General features: G+C 41.3%; 1 protein-coding gene across 2 annotated transcripts in view; it reads right to left on the bottom strand.

The window, feature by feature from the left end:
• The window catches only part of map3k9 (mitogen-activated protein kinase kinase kinase 9), a 136,094-nt gene that overhangs the window by 98,522 nt on the left and 18,309 nt on the right, over window positions 1–19,263 (bottom strand). The window contains exon 3 of one of the 2 annotated variants that reach the window (XM_072569206.1): window positions 13,248–13,304. The exons of the other annotated variant lie outside the window; for it this stretch is intronic. Within the exon in view, the coding sequence (XP_072425307.1) occupies window positions 13,248–13,304 (57 nt within the window). The remainder of the gene's footprint in view (window positions 1–13,247; window positions 13,305–19,263) is intronic. 2 annotated transcript variants of the gene reach the window in all.

The raw sequence follows: 19,263 nt of genomic DNA on the forward strand, positions 1-19,263 counted from the left end.
CCATAAATCTCCGGATACAACGTCACATCATCCACCATTTCCACCACCCTACAGTCAAACCCCATCACCAGAAACATATTTGCCTCCCTAGCTCAATCAGCATTCCGCAGAGACCATTTCCTCATCTACACCCTTGTTAGGTCCATGCCCCCTACCAACCCAGGTTCCACTCCAGGCATCTTCTCTTGCCACCGCAAGAGGTATAAAACCTGCGCCCACACCTCCCCCCTCATCTCCATCCAAGGCCCCAAAGAATCCTTCCATATCCAACAGAGATTATCTGCACATCCAAACATTTCATCAATTGTGTCTGTTGCTCTCGATGTGGTCTCTTCCACAATGGGGAGACAGGATGCCAACTCACGGAACGTTTCAGAGAACATCTCTGGAACACATACACCAAACATCCCCACTGCTCTGTAGCCAACCACTTCAACTCACCCTCCCACTCCACCAAGAACATCCAAGTCCGGGGCCTCCGCCACCCTCAAATCCTAGCCACCCGATACCTGGAGGAAGAAGACCTCATCTTCTGCCTTGGGACCCTCCAACCACACATCATTGTTGAATTCACAATTTTCCTCATCTCCCCTCCCCCCACCTCATCCCAGATCCAACCCTCCAACTTGGCACTGCCCTCTTGAACTGTCCCACCGGTCCATCTTCCTTCCCACCTATCCGCTCCACCCTCCGCTCTGACCTATCACCATCACCCCTGCACCTACATCTACCTATCGCCTTCCAAGTTATCTTCCCGCCAGCCCCAACCCCTCCCTTTTATCTCTCAGCCCCCATCCCTCCCCGACATTCCTGATGAAGGGTTTATGCCTGAAAAGTCAACTGTCCTGCTCCTCGGATACTGCTTGACTTGCTGTGCTTTTTCAGTGCCACACTTCAACTCTGATCTCCAGCATCTGCAGTCCTCAATTTCCCCTAACCAAAGTTCTATAAAGCTGCAGCATAACTTGCCTGTCAAATCTCAATGCCCCTTCCAATGAAGGCAAGCAGACCATAGGCTTTTCTTACCACCTTATCTACCGGAGCTGCCACCTTCAGTGATCAGCTTCACCCAGATCCGTCTACATTAGGCAGCACGGTGGCTCAGTGGTTAGCACTGCTGCCTAACATCACCAGGGATCTGGGTTTGATTCTAGCCTTGGGTGACTGTGTGTTGAGTTTGCACATTCTCCCCGTGTCTGCCCGGGTTTCCTCTAGGTGGTCCAGTTTCATCCCACACTCCAAAGATATGCAGGTTAGGTGAATTGCCTGTGCTAAATTGTCCATAGTGTTCAGGGATGTATAGGTTAGGTGCATGAGTCAGGGGTAAGTGTAGGGGAATGGGTCTGGGTGGGATACTCTTCTCAGGGTCGGTGTGGACTTGCTGGGGAAAAGGGCCTGTTTCCACATAGTAGCAATTGTAATATCAATACTCCTAAGTGTTCTGCCATTCACTGTATAATTTCCACCTGTACTTGACCTTCCAAAATGCATCACCTCACATTTAGAGTCATTGAGATGTACAGCACGGAAACAGACCCTTTGGTCCAACCCATCCATGCCTACAAGATATCCCAACCCAATCTAGTCCCACCTGCCAGCATCCAGCCCATATCCCTCCAAACCCTTCACACACCTATCCAAATGCCATTTAAATCTTGCAATTGTACTAGCCTCCACCACTTCCTCTGGCAGCTCATTCCCCACACGTACCACACTCTGCGTGAACAAGTTACCCCTTAAGTCTCTTTTATATCTTTCCCCTTCCACCCTAAACCACTTCTCAGCCAAGTGGCCCATCTGATCAAGATCCCCACTGTAATCTGAGGTAACCCTCTTCACTGTCCACTACACCTCCAATTTTGGTGTCATCTGCAAACTTACTAACTATACCTCTTATGCCCACATCCAAATCATTTATACAAATATGATGAAAAATAGTGGGCCCAGCACCGATCCTTGTGGCACTCCACTGGTCACAGGCCTCAGTCTGAAAAACAACCCTCCACTACCACCCTCTGTCTTCTACCTTCGAGCCAGTTCTGTATCCAAATGGCTAGTTCTCCCTGTATTCTGTGAGATCTAACCTTGCTAATCAGTCTGCCATGGGGAACCTTGTCAAATGCCTTACTGAAGTCCATATAGATCACATATACCACTCTGCCCTCATCAATCCTCTTTGTTACTTCTTCAAAAAAACTCAATCAAGTTTGTGAGACACGATTTCCCACGCACAAAGCCATGTTGACTATCCCTAATCAGTCCTTGCCTTTCCAAATACATGTACATCCTGTCCCTCAGGAATCCCTCCAACAACTTGCCCACCACTGACATCAGGCTCACTGGTATATAGTTTCCTGGCTTGTCCTTACCACCCTTCTTAAACAGTGGCATCACGTTAGCCAACCTTCAGTCTTCTGGCACCTCACCTGTGACTATCAATGATACAAATATCTCAGTAAGAGGCCTAACAATCACGTCCCTAGCTTCCCACAGAGTTCTAGGGTACACCTGATCAGATCCTGGGGATTTATCCACTTTTATGCATTTCGAGACATCCAGCACTTCCTCTGCTGTAATATGGACATTTTTGAAGATGTTACCATCTATTTCCCTACATTCCATATCTTCCATGTTCATTTCCACAGTAAATGCTCATGCAAAATATCATTTAGTATCTCTCCCATTTTCTGCAGCGCCACACAAAGGCTGCCCTGCTGTTCTTTGAGGGGCCCTATTCTCTCCCTAGTTACCCTTCTGTCCTTAATGTTTTTAGAAAAACCCTTTGGATTCTCCTTACCTCTATTTGCTAAAGCTATCTCATGACCCCTTTTTGCCCTCCTGATTTCCCTCTTAAGTATACTCCTACTACCTTTATACTCTAAGGATTCACTTAATCTATCCTGTCTACACATTTGTCTGGATTAAACTCCATCTGCCATTTTTCTGCCCACGTCTCTAACTGATCTATATCTTGCTGTATCTTCTGACAGTCCTTCTCACTATCTGCACTCCACCAATCTTTTGCAAGCTTACCATTTAGATCAACTACATTTTCCTCCAAATCATTTATGGAGAGCACGAACAGTAGACGTCCCAGCACTGATCCCTGTGGAACACCGCTAGGCACAACATTTTGAAAAGCATCCTTCCACCCCTACCCTCTGACTCCTATGACTAAGCCAGTTCTGTATCCATGTTGCCAGCTCACCCAGATACCGCGTGACTTCACCTTTCATATCAGTCTGCCATGCGAGAACTTTTCAAAGGTTTTACTGAAGTCCACGTAGACATCAACCATTTTTCCCTCAATCAGCTTCGTCACTTCCTCAAAAAACTCAATCAAGTTCATGAGGCATGACCTCCCCCACACAGATTGGTCAAACTACTAGGCTTAAGCAAAACATACTTTATTCTTACAGTATAGTTAAAACACAGACAAATTTTGAAAATGGCTTAACTGTAACTCTATCGAAATAATATATATTTTAACTACTACTCATTGATTGTTCCAATATAACATCATCCTATAAATACCCTTGACAAAGGCAAATTCAGCAAAATAGATCTCTCACACAGGATATCTCCAGCTGGGAAGAAAAGAAAATCCAATAATAAAAAAAATCTAGCGGCAAAGTGAGAACAGCTTTTGCTGCAGCAAAGAGAACTGGACTTCCTCCAAAATCCTAGCTTCACCAAATGAAAGCAAAACCTGGAAACCCTAGGTCTGTGTGGGCTTGACTCCACCCACTCATGCTTCTTTTGGCTGCTTCAAAAGTTACAATGATCTTAGCAGGGGGTTCTAAGTTCACAGTCTGATTAACAATTTCGAAAAGCTTTCAAAGGATTAGCTGCCTTGATGTGAGGCCTAAGCAAAAAAGTTTGTTGGTTTTTATAAGCAATTAATCACTTGAGAGGATTTAAAAGCTTTGAATGGGATTTTGGAATGGGAGTTTTATTTGTCCTCAAGTATATAAGAGGGAAAGCTGTATTAGACTGTTAGTGTTGCATGTTTTAAAATCTCCACAAAGGTGAAGTCTGCCCATGGTGGACATTGGATTAGTGGTTGCGAAAGTAGCACAGGAACATGATTTGATGTGGAAGTACAAAGGGCATGTGTTGACATGGTTGGAGCATGGGATGGATGAGGTGATGACAGAGTGAGGACAGAGGGCCGAAAAGTCTAACATGTTCAAAAACAAATCGCCATATATTCAATGTGGGTCTTCTAACCAGCCCACCTCAGCACTCACCCAGCCCTTCCGTAGCTATCTGGGAACTGCCACCAACATCAATAGGCCCATGCACCACCCTGCTACTTTCTCAACTCAAACATTTGGTCTAACAACAACCTTTAAACTGAGAAAGGTCACTACCTATCCTCAGTAGTAAAAATCCAGAACTAAATCTGTAACTTTTCTGGAAAGGCCATAAAGTATTACTGAAGCAATTTGGTAAACCATAGGAAGTTACTTTCCATTATGGCTCTACAGTCCCTTTTTGCTCCAAATTCCCTTGACATGAATTTCATTGCATTATGCAACCTTGCGGAGGCAGCTCTATGCAAGGCACTGCCTTTGATCGTGTGGTTACAGTAACAAACTACATTTAATAATAGAAACAGATTTGCTTCAGCCTCATCTCCGAAGCATCCACAGGTTATCCAAGTTGCTTTAATTTTCCTGATCTTTCCTTACCACACAACTACAAGTACAGCCATCAGATCTGAACACACAAATCGGTGTTCATACATCTGGACCTACCTTAGGTCTATGTTAAAACAATACAGAAGGTGGGCATTGAAACCATAAGTCTCACAGAAATAAAAATAATTTCTGCATGACATACTTGCATGAAACTGGTAGATTACGCTATACGCACCACTTTAGGATCATACTCTTAGGCCAGCTCCTGATTTCTACTCTCCATTCCAAAATATCTTCTGAAATCCCTCTCTCCTGCCCCCTCTGTTCTCATTTCTGTATTTGTTAGAAACAATAAAAACATTAGCTTTATTTTCTTAAAAATTATGGAAAACTCTCAAACTTCAATGGAAAGTAGCTCACTAATGTCACGACTGATCTAAGAGTAAAAAGGCAGTGCTATACCCAAAACTGAGCCCATTATGTTTTGTGACAGGCAAGTGAAGGTTTCAATCATCATATTCACTACAGGAGCTTCATGAACAAACCATATCCAGCACCCATCTTCACCTAGCTTTCAGGAAGGAAGTGCATACAAACAAACTTATAATCTTAAAATAAACCAGCTATTTCAATAAACAGGCTACAGAAGAAGTGCAGTAAAGCAATGCCAAAAATAAATCCACTAGGTAAGGCAAGATTCTAGTGTTGCACTTCCTTGAACTTTGGGAAGATGAACACTAATTTTCCAGAAGAAATTGAATTGAACCCAGAACACAATGTGGAAGGAGCAAGCTTGGTGACCTAAACAGTCTTGCTTCACTCTTTGTGACTTGAGTATTTATCACCAAATGTTTTCTTTTTCATTACGTGGTTGCCAAGGAGAAGGGAGGCAAATTGCAAAGTCTGAAAAACATGACATAACTAAAGTGTGATTCCAGAGGAATAAATTTGTTCTCCTTGTGTTAAATAAAGCAATGATAAATAGTTCAGTGCAAAGGACATCACTTAAGAAAATCTCCCACTCACCACTGAGGCATGACTTTACATGCTATAGCTACTGGTGTCAAAGTAGTAACAGTACTACTACTGTTAGTACTGTTACAATGGTAACGGTAACAGTACTACATCACAGTAAGTAACACTCTTGCCTTGGAGTCTCAAATTCCAGGATTCAAATCTCACTACAGGATTTGAGCAGAAAAATCAAGACTAATAGTCCAGTGCAGTGATCAAGGAATGCAGCACTGTCAGAGGCAATGGCTTCTGCTTGAGACATATGAATATTAATGTTATCAGCAGTAGTATGCAATTTGGCCTGTCAGGTCTGCTCTGCCATTCAATAATATCATGGCTGATCAGTGCATGTTTTGAATTCTACATTCCTATATAATCTTGATCCCTCTACCTAGCAAGATTCTAGCTACCTCCATCTTCAAAAACTATTCAATGACCCCACCTCCACAACCCGCTGAGGCAGACAGTTAGAAAGTTGCAGTTTTGCATGGTGGCTCAGTAGATAGCACTGCTGCCTCACAGCGCCAGGGACCCAAGTTTGGCTCCAGTCTTGAGCGACTGTCTGTGTGGAGTTTGTGCATTCTCCACGTGTCTGCGTGGGTTTCCTCCGGGTGCTCCAGTTTCCTCCCACAATCCAAGGATGTGCAGGCTAGGTGAATTGGCAATGCTAAATTGCCCATACTGTTGGGACGTGTAGGTTGGGTGTATTAGCCAGGAGAAATATAGGATAATAGGTAAGGGGAATGGGTCAGGGTGGGTTACACTTCAGAGGGGCGGTGTGGACTTGCTGGGGATTCTATGATTCATCTCAGAAGCAAGCAACAGGTTAGCCAGATTGATTCAATTTTCCTGAACTTAATGGAATCTTGATCAGATGGGCCAATGGGCCAAGGAGTGGCAGATGGAGATTAGTTTAGATAAATGTAAGTTGTTGCATTTACAGTCATAGAGATGTACAGCACGGAAACAGACCCTTCAGTCCAACCCATCCATGCCGAACAGATATTCCAACCCAATCTAGTCCCACCTGCCAGCACCCGGCCCATATCCCTCCAAACCCTTCCTATTCATATACCCATCCAAATGCCTCTTAAATGTTGCAATTGTACCAGCCTCCACCACTTCCTCTGGCAGCTCATTCCATACATGTACCACTCTCTGCATGAAAATGTTGCCTCTTAGGTGTCTTTTATATCTTTCCCCTTTCACCCTAAACCTGTGCCCTCTTGTTCTGGACTCCCGCAACCCAGGGAAAAGGCTTTGTCGATTTATCCTATCCACGCCTCTCATTATTTTATAAACCTCTATAAAGTCACCCCTCAACCTCCAACACTCAGGTGAAAACAGCTCTAGCCTATTCAACCTCTCCCTATAGCTCAAATCCTCCAACCCTGGCAACATACTTGTAAATCTTTTCTGAACCCTTTCAAGTTTCACAATATCTTTCTGATACAAAGGAGACCAGAATTGCACACAATATTCCAACAGTGGCCTAACCAATGTCCTGTACAGCAGCAACATGACTTCCCAACTCCTGTACTCAATACTCTGACCAATAAAAGAAAGCACACCACTATCCTATCTACCTGCGACTCCACTTTCAAGGAGTTATGAACCTGCACTCCAAGGTCTCTTTGTTCAGCATCACTCCCTAGGACCTTACCATTAAGTGTACAAGTCCTGCTGAGATTTGCTTTCCCAAAATGCAGCACCTCGCATTTATCTGAATTAAACTCCAACTGTCACTTCTCAGCCCATTGGCCCATCTGGTCCAGATCCTGTTGTAAGCAGAGGTAACCTTCTTTGCTGTCCACATCCAATTTTGGTGTCATCTGCAAACTTACTAACTATACCTCTTATGCTCACATCCAAATCATTTATATCGCTCTATTCCATGAGATCTAACCTTGTTAACCAGTCTTCCATTGGGAACCTTGTCGAACGCATTACTGAAGCCCATATAGATCACATCTACTGCTCTGCCCTCATCAATCCTCTTTGTTACTTCTTCAAAAAACTCAATCAAGCTTGTGAGACATGATTTCCCATGCATAAAGCCATGTTGACTATGCCTAATCAGTCCTTGCCTTTGCAAATACATGTACATCCTGTCCCTCAGGATTCCCTCCAACAACTTGCCCACCACTGACGTCAGGCTCACCGGTCTATAGTTCCCTGGCTTGTCCTTACGACCGTTCTTAAACAGTGGCGCCACGTTAGCCAACTTCCAATCTTCTGGCACCTCACCTGTGACTATTGATGATACAAATATCTCAGTAAGAGTCCCAGCAATCACTTCCCTCGCTTCCCACAGAGTTCTAGGGTACACCTGATCAGGTCCTGGGGATTTATTCACTTATAAACATCCAGCACTTCCTCCTCTGTAATATGGACATTTTTAAAGATGTCATCATCTATTTCCCACCATTCTATATCTTCCATGTCCTTTTCCACAGTAAGTACTGATGCATAATACTCGTTTAGTATCTGCCCCATCTCTTGCGTCTCCACACAAAGGCCACCTTGCTGGTCTTTGAGGGGCCCTTTCTCTCCCTAGTTACCATTTTGTCCATAATGTATTTGCAAAAACCCTTTGGATTCTCCTTAATTCTATTTGCCAAAGCTATATCAGGTTTGGTGGAATTTGAATTCAATAAAAAAAACTGGAATTAAAAATCGAACCATGACTGTGAATCCATTGTCAGAAAGAACCCATCTGGTTCACTAATATCCTTTAGGGAAGAGAACTGCCATCTTTACCTGGTCTGGCCTATATGTGACTCCAGACCCACATCAATGTGGCTGACATTTGACAATTAAGGATGAGAAATATATGATAGCCTAGCCAGCGATGCCCTTGCTCTGTGAATGAATAGAGTCATAGGGCCTTCGGTCCAACTTATCCATGCTGACCAGATATCCTAAATTAGATGCGGTCTAGATGGACTTCATTAAGGCTTTCAACAAGGTTCCCATGGGAGACTGATTAGCAAGGTTAGATCTCACGGAATACAGGGAGAACTAGCCATTTGGACACAGAACTGGCTCAAAGGTAGTCAGAGGGTGGTGGTGGACTTTAGTTTTTCAGACTGGAGGCCTGTGTCCAGTGGAATGCCACAAGGATAAGTGCTGGGTCCTCAACTTCTTGTCATTTACATAAATGATTTGGATGCGAGCATAAGAGGTACAGTTAGTAAGTTTGCAGATGACACCAAAACTGGAGGTGTAGTGGACAGCGAAGAGGGATACCTCAGATTACAACAGGATCCTGACCAGATGGACCAATGGGCAGAGAAGTGGCAGATGGAGTTTAATTCAGATAAATGAGAGGTCCTGCATTTTGGGAAAGCAAATCTTAGCAGGACTTATACACTTAATGGTAAGGTCCTAGGGAGTGTTGCTGAACAAAGAGACCTTGGAGTGCAGGTTCATAACTCCTTGAAAGTGGAGTTGCCGGTAGACAGGATAGTGAATGTGGCATTTGGTATGCTTTCCTTTAATCGGTCAGAGTATTGAGTACAGGAGTTGGGAGGTCATGTTACGGCTGTACAGGACATTGGTCAGGCCACTGTTGGAATATTGCATGCAATTCTGGTCTCCTTCCTATGGGAAAGATGTTGTGAAATTTGAAAGAGTTCAGAAAAGATTCACAAGGATGTTGCCAGGATTGCAGGATTTGAGGTTTAAGGAAAGGCTGGGGCTGTTTTTCCTGGAGCGCTGAAGCCTGTGGGGTGACCTTATAGACATTTATAAAATTAATGAGGAGCATGGATAGGATAAATATACAAAGTCTTTTCTCTGGGGTCAGGGAGTCCAGAACTAGAGGGCATAGGTTTAGGGTGAGAAGGGAAAGATATAAGAGACCTAAGAGGCAACCATTTCACGCAGAGTGTGGTACGTGTATGGAATGAGCTACCAGAGGAAGTGGTGGAAGCTAGTACAATTGTAATATTTAAATGACATTTGGATGGGTATATGAATAGGAAGGATTTGGGCCAAATGCTGGCAGGTGGGACGAGATTGGGTTGGGATATCTGATCGGCATGGATGGGTTGGACCAAAGGGTCTGTTTCCATGGCGTACATCTCTATGATCTATGACTCTATTTGCCGTGGTAGGATTTGAACCCCAGTCACCAGGACATTAACTTGGTCTCTGGATTAACAGCTCAGTGATAATACTATTAGGCCAATCACCTCCCCACAACTGTGGAACTGTGAGCATAACCATCAGATCTGAACACCCAAATCATCGTTCATACAATTAGACTTTCCTCAGGAATCCTGAAGAGAAAAAGAAAATAGGGAACTTCAGGTGCTGGAAACTCAAAATGGAAACAGAAGTTGCTGACAAAACTCAGCACATCTGGAAGGAGCTGTGGATAGAGAAACAGAGTTAACACTTCGGATCCAGTGACCCTTCTTCACTGTTAACGATTGCTGAGCTTCAAGGCTGAGATAGAGAGATCATTCATGTTTAAGAGAATCAAGGTGTATGGTGAAAAGGTAGACAAGTGGAGCTGCAAATTATTAGGTCAGTACGATTGCATTGAGTGGTGAAGTATACTCGATGACCTGAATGGCCTGCTTCTGATACTAAGTCTTGCCTCAGAAGAAACACCCTTTCATATGAACCTTGACAAAACTATCTAGGATCTTATACTCTTCAATCACTTCATTCTTCAAACTCCAGTAAAAGGAGTATCAACTTGTCTTCAAAAGATAACCTGCTCATTTTCTTTTTATTGTTTCGCAGGATACAGGCAATGCTGGTTAGGCATTGTGTATTCCAACTTGTGAAGCTGGTGGTAAACTGCCTTTTTGAATTGCTCGGACCATTTTCTGAAGGTATGCCTTTGGGGAGAGAGTCCAGAATTTTGACTCAGTAATGCTGGAATGGTGATATATTTTCAAGTCAGCTGGGTGTGCAACATGGAGGGCAAGTACCTGTTGCTCTTGGCCTTCTAGATGGTAGCAGTTGAGGATTTGGAAGCTGCTGTCTGAAGAGTCTTGGAGAATGTCTGCAGTGCATCTTGTAGATGGCACATACTGTTGCTGCTGAGCAGGGATGGAAATAATGATTTTTTTTTGCGGATGTGGTGCTGAACAAGTGGGCTGCTTTGGTCTGGATGCTGTCCATCTTAAGTGTTGTTGAAACCCTATGATCAACCAGGCAAGGCAGTGGTCTGCTGTTGGTGGTCCTGAGAAGGACCATGATGCCTAGAAAGTGACTGGGAGAGTATTATGCTTGGTGAAAGACCAGGGAAGCAGCACAGTCCTCATTCAGTGACCTGGGGAAGGATCAGAGTGAGATATGTCCAAATCCCAAGCCGTAGCAGGAGGATCTGATTTGAGATGAACTAAGGTTGTATCAGATGTTAAATCACAGCAAGTCTCTTGCTTTAAGCCAGTGAGAGATTAAACTTATGTCAGTCTTTAATTAATGTGTCTTAGACACTCTGAATAAAACAATCCATGTCTTTTTCAATATATAATTTCAGTTCCAACAACTGTAAACTTTTGCTATAAATTCTGTGTCTAACGATCTTATACTCCACAACCACCTGATAAAGGAGCAGCGCTCCGAAAGCTAGTGCTTCAAATAAACCTGTTGGACTATAACCAGGTGTTTTGTGACTTGTAACTTTGTACACCCCAGTCCAACACCGGCACCTCCAAATCATGAATAAAAGATTGCCTTGCACGGATCCATGCCTGAGTTGAATTAGGCTGGTACTGCTGTAAATTGAACTGATTTAAATAGTTATCACACATGTTGAGTTTTACTTTTGCTTGCTTGCTTGCTTATTTATTTAACTCCATTTAGCTGTGGGATCTGAAAGGATTGATCCCCTGTGGCACAAAGATTTGAGCTTAAGGCTTGGAAACTGCAACGTCTGCATATCCAACCAATTCAGGTCACTGTTCCTGAATCAACAAGTGATCAAGCAGAATTTTTCTGTAAGACAATGAAAGTGTGGCAGGGTGAAATATTAAATAGATTATTTTTCGACTGTAAAATGGGAAAGGATGGAATGGCAATAAATCCAGTCATTGCTTTTTGAGAGCAAGGGTTTTTGGAAAAGCAGTATGTATCCTTATTATGCAGGAGTGGGTTCTAATTACAAGGTGTTGTACGCGTGAGCCAAGCCAAACAAATAATATTGATTTGACATTGAACGCAAGAGAATACCTGGAATTAACTTCATTCCTAATTAGTTGCCAGATTTCAAAAACTCTTGTCGTCATTCGTAAAATAGGAATCATTCAACACCAGCTGTGTCAGTTCAGCCTTCCATGATGCCAGGTTGAAAACAAATTATGGAAGATTTATTTAAAATAAATGAACAAAAACAGTGTCATAGAGATGTACATTGTTCACTCCATCGAGTCCACGCCAACTACATATCCTAGAGAAATCTAGTCCCATTTGTCAGCATTCAGCACATATCTTTCTAAGCCCTTCCTATTTCTTATTTATGAATGCCAAGTTAGAAGATTTAATATCTCTGTATATATGCAATTCTGGTATTTGTGCGAACCTGTCTTTCGAAAGAAGAAAACCTTTAAATTCAAAGCTCAATATAAATACAGGAGGTAATACTACAAAATGATTATTCAATGTTTGTGAGAAGATTTGTAGCTCGGGTGCTTGTTGATTATATCATCTCATAATCAATAAGAATGAAAAATCAGCCCCCAAGTAACAGACCGTGTCACAAAGAGCCCTTGAGAGAAACGAACATATTTTGGATTCTGGTTGATAGCTTAGGATGATAAGTTCTGCAGCAAGTATTTTTCTACTTTAGTGGATCATTTTTGTGTGTAGGCTGTGTCAGCAAGAAGTTCTACCAGGTAAATAACAATAACTCAAGTTGACATAAAATATGCTACAGGTGTTTTGCATGCAAGGAAAACATCTGAGTGCTCAAGGGTGTAGACATCACTACCCAGAAGCTGAGTAGAATTGCAGTACAGGACAGTGCAACGTGATTTCAGGGGTAAAAAAAAGCATATATGCAAATGAGCAGGTACAAGAGGAGTGGTTCAACAGTTGAAACCGGTAACTGTAGCTTGCCAAAGTTCAAGGAAGTTGTGATGAATATTTTTCATGGCAATAAAAACAAAGAACATACCATTTTGCACAGCACAACCTGTGATTCTATCAGAGGTAACATGCCTATGCCTCACCAATCCACCACCCTTGAATTAGGCCCTGGGCCGGGATCCTTTGAACCTGTTCTGGCCACTACTCATGGTGGCTTTCCACAACATGGCTACATCCTGCGAAAAGTTCTTTTGGCACTGTCTGATCAGTATCATGAGTTAGGTTTCCAAAAATAACTGACGACAATCTTGGTATCACATTGTATGCTGTGGCTCTCTATTCTCCCTCTTAATTTCTTCAATCACTTACCTTGAGACCCCTGGTGTCATATCCTGGTATCCCCTCATTCATTCATCATGGGATGTAGGGGATGGAATTTCTATTTCTGGTCTTGTCTTGGGCTAAATGTGAGAGGTTGGGGCGTTGACAACACAAGGTGTTTTCCAGTGTTGCAAAGAATACCATGAGTGAGCAAACACTTACTTGTTACTGAAGTCCATGACAAAGTCCTGGAATCTTTCGCCACAACAGTTGGATCAGCTGGTGGAAGAGATGAATATTTTTTATCAAAGGATTCTCAGCAACTTATTCCTCAAATAGAAGCTCAGGCTTTACCTAATATCGCCAGGGTCCTGATTCTGAGTGTGCTCTTTTAAGGCCTCTATGCTCCCTCTATCCCCTCCCAAAACTTAGTCCTCTTTCAGTTGTAAATGAGAGAGATTGAGTGAGTGCAAGTAAGTGAGAATGCAAATATGAGACTTGCCTTTTGACATTGTATGTAATCTCTTTAGAAGCAATTACAGATTGAGAGTTTTCAAGCTTTGTTTTGTTAAACACCTGTTTTTGTTCACATCACTTATTTTGGGGACACGAATGATGAATACATAGGAAAACAATCTAATAGCAGATTTAGAAATGAAATGGCCATCATATTTTCTTAGCACTCTCGTACCTCAAAATTTCACAATACATCCATAGGCAGGGGTGCAAGTAAAAAGAAAATCTTTCATTTATACAGGACTTTTCCCAAGCACCGTTGTCTAAAATTTCAGTATTTTGGAAGTATAGTCATTGTTCTCTAGTAGGAAATGCAGCAGCTAATTTGCACACAACACACTCACACAAACAGCACCTTGGTAATAACCAGGATTCTTTTTTGTGATTTTGATTGATAGGTGAATATTGATGAAGATAATGCAGATCATTTCCCCTGCTCTTGTTCCGCTTTTTATCCAATAAGATGGCAACTAAATACTACACAGGGAGAGATATGATATATGTCATTGCTACCAATCCAATTACCTACCATTTCATGAATTATAGAGAATAAATAGGGCACTCCTTTTTTGTGAAGTCGAATATCCTCTTTATTACTATTCCTGATAATATGTGGCTTTCAAGTAAATCCAAGGTTTGCATTCAATATAAATTTATATTTCTAACATCCTTTCAACAATTAAATATTGGATAGTGATCATTAAAAATTTAAGGCACAAGGAAATGCACAGAGCATTTATGTTGAGTCAGTCACAATAAAATCAACACACAGCCCATTAGCACATACCATATATTTTGAACATTGCTTAACTTCACCATTCGTCAATTTATTTTTAAAGGAATGCCAATCCTTCATAAACCTTTGGAATGATTTATAATTTTAAAAGAAATTTGAATATAAGTGCATTACAGATCACCAACAAGGCTCTGCGACCTATGAACAGGGTATTTCAATAAGAAAGACTAGAAGATTCAAAACTTGGTTCACCATTTTTTCTCAATTGTGCAGATCTCAGTAATAAGTTCGTAAGAACATGAGAAATAGTAAGAGGAGTAGGCCATCTGGTCCCTCGAGCCTGCTCCGTCATTCAATAAGATCATGGCTGATCTTTTTGTGGACTCAGCTCCACTTACCCGTCTTCTCACCGTAATCCTTGATTATTATTAAGATAGTGATGGTCTTGCTATAATCCCTTCCTTCCCACTGACTGGCTGAAGGGGATGTGGCAGGAAGACCAAGAGAAAATAATTAAGAGTTACTGCTCCCAATCATTAGCCCCTAACAACTGTTGAAAAGTGTATACTTCTACACAATAAATAAGCAGGACTAAACCAGGAAGCCCTTCAAGACTGTCCTCACTTTCCACTTACTTTTCCCACTTAGTTGCTACAAGTCAATAAATAATGACTCATATTCATATAACGCATGTAAATGCGGTAAAACATTCAAGGTACATGACAGAAGCATTAAATAAAATTGGACAACAGTTGGATCAGCAGGTAGAGGAGATGAAAATGTTATCAGAAGGATCCTCAGTGACTTCCTCCTGGAATAAAGGCTCAGGCTTTACTTACCCCACATTGAGTCACATAAGAAGTTTCAGGGAAGTACCTATAACGAGATCTGCAGTAGATTTTAGGAAGTGTTTTAAAGGAGGAAGGAGAGATGAAAAGGCAAAGAGATGCAGGAAGTAGCTTTCAGAGTTTGTGCCTTGTCAAGTGAAAGCACGATCATTGATGATGCAGCAATTATCACAGGTGCTCGAGAGGCAAGAATTAGAAATAACACAATCAACACCAAATGTAGGACAATGAGCACAGAGTAAATGAGTGAGCAAGAGCTGGTGCAAGTTAGGACACAAGCAGCAGAGCTGTGGGTGATTTAAGTTTTATGTTCAGTACAATGTCAAAGGCAGATCAAGAACAGTGTAATACCTCAACTGTGGAATTCTATTTTAGCACCAGAGAACACCTTGACAAGAAAAGGAAAATGCTTGCATGATTAAATTTAGACATTACAGCAGGTTTCGGGGGAATGAGAGTGGAATCTTTTCAAAGACAGATAGGTCAGCAGGACAGTTGCTCAAAATAGAACATACTCTCATGATACTACATCTGATGTGATAACAAGACAAGCTTTTCATATCCTCAGCAATTTACTAAAAAGAGGAAATTCCTATATACCTCAATATCTGTAATGTAGGAATGGCGTATTGGCTTGTTATTTCAACAATTTTCAATCAACATTACCCTTCTTCTAACATCCCATTAACCACTTCCCTAGCACTTACTTTCCTATTTGTGTTACATGGTTGCATGTATTTAATCCAATTACTTAAACTTTAACTAAATTTTTCAATTTGAATAATACTGCAATCAGTTTTTGGGGTGGAATGTAGTTCTGGATTAAAATACCATTGTTACTAATAAATGAAGAGCTTATTCCATCATATTTTATCTCATATTTGCAGAATATTGAGTAGTTTTACACTATCCATCAATTTATCACTGCTCCTCTGACAGCTCCTTCCAAATCCATGGCCTCTACATTCTGGAATGACAAGGGCAGCAGACATTTATGGGAACACTACCAACTACAAGTTCAGCTTTAAGTCACACACTATCTGACCTGGGAACTATATCACCATTTGTTCACCGTCACTAGGTTAAAATCTTGGAAATCCAAATGCACCTACTCCACATGGATTATAATGGTTTACAAAGGCAGCTCACCAACATCTTAAAGGCAATTAGGGATGAACAGGGTTGTTTTTCAGACTGGAGCCCTTGCCTGGTGGTGTTCCACATGAATCGGTGCTGGGTCCACTTTTGTTTGTCATTTATATAAATTATTTGGATGAGAATGTACATGGTTAGTAAGTTTGCAGGTCACACCAAAATTGGTGATTTAGGGGACAGTGAAGGTGGTCAACTAAGATTACAAACACATCTTGATCAATTGTGTCAATGGGCTGAACAGTGGCGGACGTAGTTTAATTTGAATAAATGCATGTTGGTAAAGCAAAAGGGCAGAGCTTATACAGTTAAAATTAGAGCTTTGTGCAGTGTTGTAGAACACGAGTGTTCAGGTACATAATTCTTTGAAGTTTGCATCACATATAGATAGGGTGGTTAAGGTGGTGTTTAGCATGCTTGCATTCATTGCTCAAACCTTTGAGTACAGGAAAAACCCATCTGGTTCACTAATATCATTTAGGGAAGGAAATCTGCCATCCTTACCTGGTCTAGTCTACATGTGACAGAAAACCTACAGCAATATGGTTGACTCTTGACTGCCTTCTGGGCAATTAGTGATGGGCAATAAATGCTGACCTAGCCAGCTACACCCTCATCCCATGAATGAATTTTTTTAAAAAGTTAGAACATTATGTTGAGGTTGTACAAGACATTGGTGAGGACTTTTCTGGAGTACTGTGCCCAGTTCTGGTCACTTTGTTATAGGAAGGATATTATTCAGCTGGAGAAGGTTCAGAACAGACTTACCAGGATGCTGCCGGGAATAGGGAGCTTGAGTTATATGGAGCGCTGGATAGGCTGGGACATTTTATACAGGAGAGTAGGTTGAGTTGTGACCTTATAGAAGTTTATAAATCATAAGGCGCATAGATAAGGTGAATGACAAGTGTCTTTCCCCTAAGGTGGCGGATTTCAAGATTAGGGAAATATTTTTAAGGTGAAGGAAAGTTTAAAAAAAAATACATGAGGGGCAACTCTTTTTTTTGAAACACAGTTCATGTATGGAATGAACTTCCAGAGAAAGGGGTGTATATGGCTATAATTACAATGTTTATAAGACATTTAGATAAGTACATGAATAAGAAATATTTGGAGGATATGGGCCAAGTGCAGGCAGGTGGGACTGGGTTAATTTGAGATTATGGTCGGCATGGACTGGTCAGGCCAAAAGGTCTGTTTCCACGCGGTATGACTCAATAACTCAAAGAAATGCTGGTCTAGCTAACCCACTTCCTGTGAATGAAAATTGAGAAAAAAGAAATCAAATTGTACCTTGGCCTTAATAACTCTATTCAACTGTGTGGGGGATGGGGGAGAACAGACCAGATTTTCTGGAAGTTGCAAGCAGGTACAGAGAATATTTGGATTGGTGAGCTAAGTAAGGGGTAACTTTATTAATTACTCAGGAGTTGGACTGTGTAACCCATCCTGAGAAACTATCAGAACACTACAAAGTCTCTGATTTAAACTGTAACTTTCACAGGGATCCAAGCTTAGAGGAATTTCCCAGTGCAAAATTCAATTTCCCATGCATTTCCTTTGGAATGTGCTGTAATGGGATCCCTGCGTACAGTTCCCATTTATGTTGGTTTAACAATCACATTGCCAGTGGAAAATCTGCCCTATTATTTCTTGGCATTCACCAATATTTGTTTGTTCTGGGTCCCTAAATGTGATTCAATAGACTTTTTATTTTCAATCCTCTGCAAGTTAATTTGAGACAACAGACAAGAATGACCTTCTGACCCATCCTGCTTATATCCACTCTCCACGCCACTCAGAACTATATGATCACCTGGAAAGACAAGGATTAAAAACAGAGGCAAATTCAGAGTAGAGTGACCGAGGAGAATCCTTTCCAACCAAATATGGTAATCAAAAGGCAGTCCACTCTGGTGTCCGAAGCTCCATACAATACCTATCCTCTGGAAGAGATTATCTCCATATTAACACAGGTCTAGCTTCTGCTTGAAGGAGATCAATAAATCAGATACCATCTCAGAAGCCATCAGAATGTACCAGAAGTCCATTATTTGCTGGGAAAGGAACTACTTCATGTCATTTAACCTAATTGACATTTTATATAATCTTAATTTTCAAACCTGGTGTTCCCTAATCCATTCAAATGCAAGACACTGTCAATGTGGAACACAATCTACCTCCTTTATTGTTGTGTTAACTTTGACAAATTCACTCCAAGTGTATGTTTCACCAAGTCTAGAGTCCTAACTTATCTTGATACTGTATTTTGACTGAGGTCCAACTACAGTCTTGAACAAGGTTATATTTTTTTTCTTCTAAATAATTGTCCTATTTTATGCACTCTAATACACTATTCACCGTGGGTCTTGTTTCATAGCATTACTCATGAGTCCTTGGAGATCTATGCACCAGAAATACTTTAGAGCTTTTTCTTTCTCCATCTGCTTGAATAATGTTTCCACAAGATTGTATGTATGTTCAGTATTTACTTTTCCTCAATACATAACACTGCTTCTTTAAGTTAACAATCATTTGCCAGTTACAAACCCAAATGTCCAACACATCAAGCTCCCCATCAAACCACTGATCATCGTTTACAGTCGTCACACTTTCACAAATCCTAATATTTGCAGATTATGCTGACAGCCCCTCCATATATCATTAACAGTACAGTATAAATGTCCCAACACAGATTCTCATGAAACAGCATAGCTGACCAATTTCCAGAAAAATTCAACTCTAACTTGAACAATTTCCTGACTATGCCTTTTCCAAAAGCTTTGGAAATTCACATTGATGACATTAATTTGAATTTCCTCAGCTTTTATCCTATTGACCACCATAAAAGGAATTAGTAAATTTGTAAAGCATGACCTTTTTTGAAGCCTTGTATGTTCTCATTTGTGAATTATCTAAATAATTGTATTTTCTACTCCAAATGATTTTCTCAATAACCATTCATTTTTTGTTCCCCAAATCAACC

This window comes from Chiloscyllium punctatum, chromosome 4 (genome assembly GCF_047496795.1).
Source record: "Chiloscyllium punctatum isolate Juve2018m chromosome 4, sChiPun1.3, whole genome shotgun sequence".
Lineage (NCBI taxonomy): Eukaryota > Metazoa > Chordata > Chondrichthyes > Orectolobiformes > Hemiscylliidae > Chiloscyllium > Chiloscyllium punctatum.